Here is a 5,642-nt window from a genome sequence, read left to right on the forward strand (position 1 = left end):
ATTCACAACAATAAAAGAGGTCAGATTTTGCAGCAGGCTGATGCATCATTGCAGACATCCATCTCTATATCAAAGTTTCTCAAAGTGAAGAAGATCAAGGTCCTCCAGGACTGGCCAGCCCAAACACCAGACATGAACATCATTGAGCATGTCTCGGTTAGAATGAAAGGGGAAGGATGGAAGATGAACCCAAAGAATCTTGATGAACTCCGAGAGCCATATAAGACTCCTTTCTTTGCTATTCCTGATGTGTGTGGCTCATTGCCGAACCGATTGGATGCAGTCCTCCAAGCTCTTGGAAGTCATACAGCATATTAAATGGGGATCTCACAGCACCATTATTTCATTCACTGATGTTATGGAACATCATTTTGTATTTGAAGTAAATTATTTGTTCAATTTTCGCAAGATTTTCTGTAGGCGAAAAACTTTTGTCTTGCCAAAATCTGACCCAAACTCAAACGATCAATGTTTCTGCAGTGAAGCAAATTAATTTTAGTATATTATACACACACACACACACACACACACACATATACATACATGCAGACTGACTGATTGTCTGATAAAAGACGGATTAAATACATGGGCTTCCGAGTACGCTTGGTATCTTTTTAAATTTTTCCCGTCATTCATCAAAAGTCAGCAAAACGGGCATCCGTCATAGGTGGATAGACGGACCAGTCTGTCACGTAGACTGAATGGCCAGCTGCGTATATACATATTAAGTCCGGACGAACAAAAAGGCGGATAGATGTACGACAGAAGGGCACCCTAGCTGTATGCGGAAGGCGACAAAAAGGTTTGATGTCATGACACGTGGCCGCAAAAGTAAAAGTGCTGTGCACAGGAGGCAAACTCACCTGAGCGACTGCAAGCAGAGCCACGTTGGACTTCACCTTGTCAGGGGCGAACAATTTATCTCAACTGTTCCATTTCTGTTCCTTTGTCTTTGCCTGTGTGACCAGCTTTCAGCCCCTTCAGACCCAACACATCCTGCACCTCTTGAACTCTCGCATCTCTTCTCAACCTCAGCCCAGCATTATTGATTGTGGCAATTTAACTACCGCTTAAGGATGACAGAACATTTGCAAATGTTTCCAGTAGTTAACCAATTCATTTTGCATGTATTTTCAACATCTCTTGATTCGTTCGTTTGTTTTTTACTATGGAGTTCACAAGTGGAGGGCTTCTTTCAAAACCATCAGTCTGAATTTTCTTCAGGCTTGAATGTTTATGTACAATACCAGTGAAAAGTCATTTCCATCCATTCAAACCCATCTTCAATCAATTGACCTGAAATGGACCGAAGACAGGACTGTGTACAAGGCAAGTATTGCGTCCAACAGTATGCAGTGCATTCAGAAAATATTTTGTCCCACTTTGATTTATTCCTCGTTTGCTGCAAACAGGTGCTGAAGTTTATAGTACAGGGGTACTCAGTTTAAGGTGGTCCCTACATACATGGTTTTGAGGTTCCAAAAGGTGTGCAAGAATTATAGTATTACCGCTAACTGTTTTTCAATGACTTATTTTATATTTATGTCCAACAATAGGTCTTTTTACTAAATATATACTTTGATTATAATTTTACTACTGAATTAGCATTTAGTGATAGACCATGGCGTGATCCAATTTACAATTAATCTGGGTTTCGTTGACACTGTGAAAACAAAACTGCCATAAATAGAGAACCCCTTTAAAAACTCTTTCGGAATGTACCGTAAATGCCCCCCAAAGTGCAAAGTTTCAAAGGCTCCAGTCACAGATTGCGTATACTGCATACTGTACACATGAAAACACGCAGTCCTTTTCATCGTTCAAGTCTCTCCATAAGAAGCTCGAAAGCGGCAAGGAGACACACTTCAAACTCTTGATCTGAGAAGCGAGCCACTGACTGGCGGGCATTGCGTCTTATCTGCAGGCGGCTAGTAGGCGCCAGACTTAGGATCTCCTCGATGGCCTCAGCATAGCTGTCCTCGTCATTGGCGAGGAAGCCTGTCTGGCCACCCTCGAAAGGCACCACGATGTCAAGTTTGGGACCACCGGACTTGTGGGCGAGGATCACTTTGCCTGCTGCCATGCACTCTACAATACCTGAAAAGGAGGGGGGGTCATAGCGGTCAACACAATTGATTTAACAAACAGAGACGTCAGTAATGCTCAATTACCAATCCCAAAGTGCTCATTCCACATGGTGTGCAGTCCAATAGTGGCCCCGCCCAACTCTCTTTTTAACTCTGCAAAGGGGATGTTCACTTTAAACTCCACCCTGTCGGCCACACCCTGCTCCTGGCACAGGCCCCGCAGCATCAGTACCCTATCCTCATCCTCCGGATTCCTGCAGCCTCCAATCAGGATCAGCTTCAGAGTCTCCCTGCCCCCACCAGCCTCGCTCCGCCGATCCAACACCTTCTTGAAAGCTTTGATCTGCAGCTGGTGGTCTTTCTCGGGCCGGAACTGCCCGATGGAAATGATCGAGTGACACTTTTTCTCCTCGTCCTCCTCCAGCGGGATGTCCAGGAACGCGCTGACGTCGCAGGGTGGGTAGACCACGCTGGTGCGGTTGGAGGCGTGCCATAGTGACAGGATGTGCTCAAGCGTCCAGGAGGAGTTGACCATGACTAGATCACTGCAGGAGCCGGCCATTCCATAGAGCACAGCAAACAGGCAGTAGTAGAGGACCTTGAAGGCGCTCAGGAACAGACTGTCAGAAATGTAATCTGGGTTGTTGAACCTGAGACAAAAATTGGTCATAATTACGGTCACTGCTTCATCTGTATTTTGCAAGTAAAAGCATACCTGGGGTTCCTTTCTCTCACAACCGACAGCATGTCAGTGCTGATGGTGGGGTAGTGGACGTAAGTGCATACGCTGCATCCTCCCAGGTAGCGGAAAAGGGGCAGAGTGAAAGCGTATCCCATTGAGTCGATGTAAATGTCAGGGACAAATTCTGTCAGCGCCTCCCATCCCAAAAAGATGGAGCCCATGCTTTGCCCGAGCAGGGTGAAGTGAGGAAACAGACTGGGCTCCACAAGAAGTCTCAGCCTTAAGAAAACAAAGTCAATCGGCCGAGGAAACACGATGTTGAATCGGCGCCGTGCTCCATCCACAATCTCGTGGGCCGAAACGCCCTGGTCTCCCGTGTAGACCACAATGTCTATATCCGGGTACCTGTAGACATGTGGAATGCACAATGTTATTTCAACTCTCTAAATGAATTCGGCATAATCCGTCAAGCGTACCTTCGCTGTAGAGCCCTGATCGCACACCAGAGCACCCTCTCTCCACCACCACCAGCGTTGCAATAGGGGTGGAAGAAGGCCACTGCGGGACGTCCGCTCATTGCGTATCGAGTGTTCCTTTTGCCTTTCAGCCACAGACGCACTGCCAGCATCAGCAGGACCAACACGGCAAGCAGAAGCAGGCACACAAACAGCACGTGGAAGAGCACTTTCCACAGGAAGCTACAACACAGCAGCTCAACATAAACACGCAGGTAAGGTATCGCTTAAACAATATGTTTGTCATTGTGGTGGTGGGGTTAGAATATACTACATCACACCGAGAGCTGTATTTAATGTGTTCCTCTCTCTCATGTGCAAAGTGTAAAAATTATATTGGAAACATATTTCAGTATGATGCAATATTCGTACAACATTATGACTACGTTTCATGTAGTAATCACTAAAAACCACACATCTCATTTGGGTTATTTAGATTATGATTATATGCATGGATATAGGAAAACCCAAGTATTGGAATAGACGTAAAAAAAACAGCAAAAAATCTTTGCGGAAGCCTAAGTGAATACAATGAACAACTAACAAGGCAACAGCGCCATCTTCTGCACATCAAGGACATGTTCAGTTACCTGTTTATTTGTTTTATATTTATGGGCCAGAATTGCATTTTCATTTCAAACATTAACTCTAATAATGACTACTACTGCGTTACGTCGTCGCCATAGGAACGCAACTACGTCGTAAACCGACGACTCCGTGTTCACTGATTAGCTTTTAGACTAAAATGTAAAAAAAATATTACTGCGGCGATAAAACTCATCAAAACAAAATGGCAAACGGTTTCAGTCGAATAAGATTTTTACATGTAGAACATGTATAGAGTGTGACTACAGTACATACCGCAAACACAGAACGAGTTCGTCGTGTGCCGACATTTTGCCAACAAACACTAAACTACATGCGCCATCTTCTTCTTTTGTCGATTACTGCCAGGTTGCAAGCAACTTACATGTGCATACCGCCACCTACTGTACAAGAGTGTGTGTGCATGTCCCTGCCTTAACAATGTAATGTATACCTGTACATCAGTTTAGTGTCCCAATCGTCCACTCACACTACGTCACCGTTTCTTTCTCTCTCTCTCTTTCTCTCTCTCTCTCTCTCTCTCTCTCTCTCTCTCTCTCTCTCTCTCTCTCTCTCTCTCTCTCTCTCTCTCTCTCTCTCGTCTACTTCCCACATGTTCCACGTTTTCTGTAACAATCCTGGTTCCCCTGGTTCTTGTCATCACAACTTCCCCTTTTCTATTCATCTTCTTTACTATTGTCCTGCACACGTCATCTTTCAATTTGTCACTTTTTGTTGTGGCGTCAATTGAATAGCGTCCTCTATAGGTGAGGATGTGCTCCAACGACGCTCACTGGGACCTCGATGAGCGGAAGTATCTCTCGAAAGCTTTTAGTTTTCAAATTCAAGGTTCACGTCAAAAGTTAGCGTTTGGTCGTCTCTTTATAGCAAAGCACAGTTAGATATAGGTGTAAAGGTATATTTAAAGGTATATATGGATTTAATTTACATCAATCAATTAAGTCGTAGGAATGAATAAATTAGCTTGTGTTAACTTTTTAATGTAAGCCAAAGGGACGTTGTCAAAACCTTGGCCTTTTGTCTCTTTTTATTGTTGGCTGTAATTTTGATTGTTAGATTTTATATATTTTCCTTATGCTCATCATAATTCAACTGGTCTGGCAAGGTTAATTGAACACAATAGACAATATGAAACACGTCTGTACACCAGTGTTTTTTTGGGGGGGTGGACTTTGCAAGTCCTCGACTCATACTGCATATGTTGGTTTTTCATTATTATTGTTGATTATTCTTTGCTGCACTCCTTTCTAACATCTTCTGCAAACTTCAGTCTTTTATCATTAATATAGTGAAAATGAGTGGATATGTGAATATCACTGCGATCAGGGAGAATTCTTGTGCTTCCAATTTTTTTAGGAGATAAAAAAAAGGCCTATAACATTGCATCAGCAAAGAGAGCAAGGACTGAATAGTATAGATAAGTGGAGGTTTTTGACCTGAGTCCAGCGATATTTACTTTGCTACTTGATTTACAGTGTGGCCCCCAAATTTTCTACTACTTTGCAATTTCTTTACCAACATTGACGCATATAAGTTCAGTACATTTACTGTTGCCTAAAACAGGGACTGTGCAGAGAACATCCCAAACAAACGGAACAAACAATAAATGGCCATTGTACTCTGAGTGGTGGACAAGAATGCATGAAGTCAGACAAAACACTTTATTAAACCACAAACACACATCCACAGCTTGAGAACCCACACTTCTTCAAAAAACGTCAATGTAGTGCTGAGTTTCTCTCCAGGTTCCCT

General features: G+C 43.4%; 1 protein-coding gene across 2 annotated transcripts; it reads right to left on the reverse strand.

The window, feature by feature from the left end:
* Positions 1 to 1,371: 1,371 nt before the first annotated feature.
* On the reverse strand, positions 1,372 to 4,352 carry alg11 (ALG11 alpha-1,2-mannosyltransferase). 2 transcript variants are annotated; one of them, XM_086050672.1, is made up of 5 exons: positions 4,146 to 4,352; positions 3,246 to 3,467; positions 2,803 to 3,174; positions 2,172 to 2,707; positions 1,372 to 2,097 (listed from the first exon to the last, which is right to left on the reverse strand). In XM_086050672.1, exons 1-5 carry the CDS (start codon positions 4,178 to 4,180, stop codon positions 1,814 to 1,816), a joined length of 1,449 nt encoding a protein of 482 aa, XP_085906798.1. In that variant the 5' UTR covers positions 4,181 to 4,352; the 3' UTR covers positions 1,372 to 1,813. The 2 variants fall into 2 exon arrangements, with proteins under 2 accessions (XP_085906798.1, XP_085906797.1); XM_086050671.1 differs by having other exon boundaries at positions 2,172 to 2,737; positions 4,146 to 4,349.
* Positions 4,353 to 5,642: the final 1,290 nt, after the last annotated feature.

Source organism: Filicampus tigris, chromosome 1 (genome assembly GCF_054856515.1).
Source record: "Filicampus tigris isolate MCC_2025a chromosome 1, RoL_Ftig_1.0, whole genome shotgun sequence".
Lineage (NCBI taxonomy): Eukaryota > Metazoa > Chordata > Actinopteri > Syngnathiformes > Syngnathidae > Filicampus > Filicampus tigris.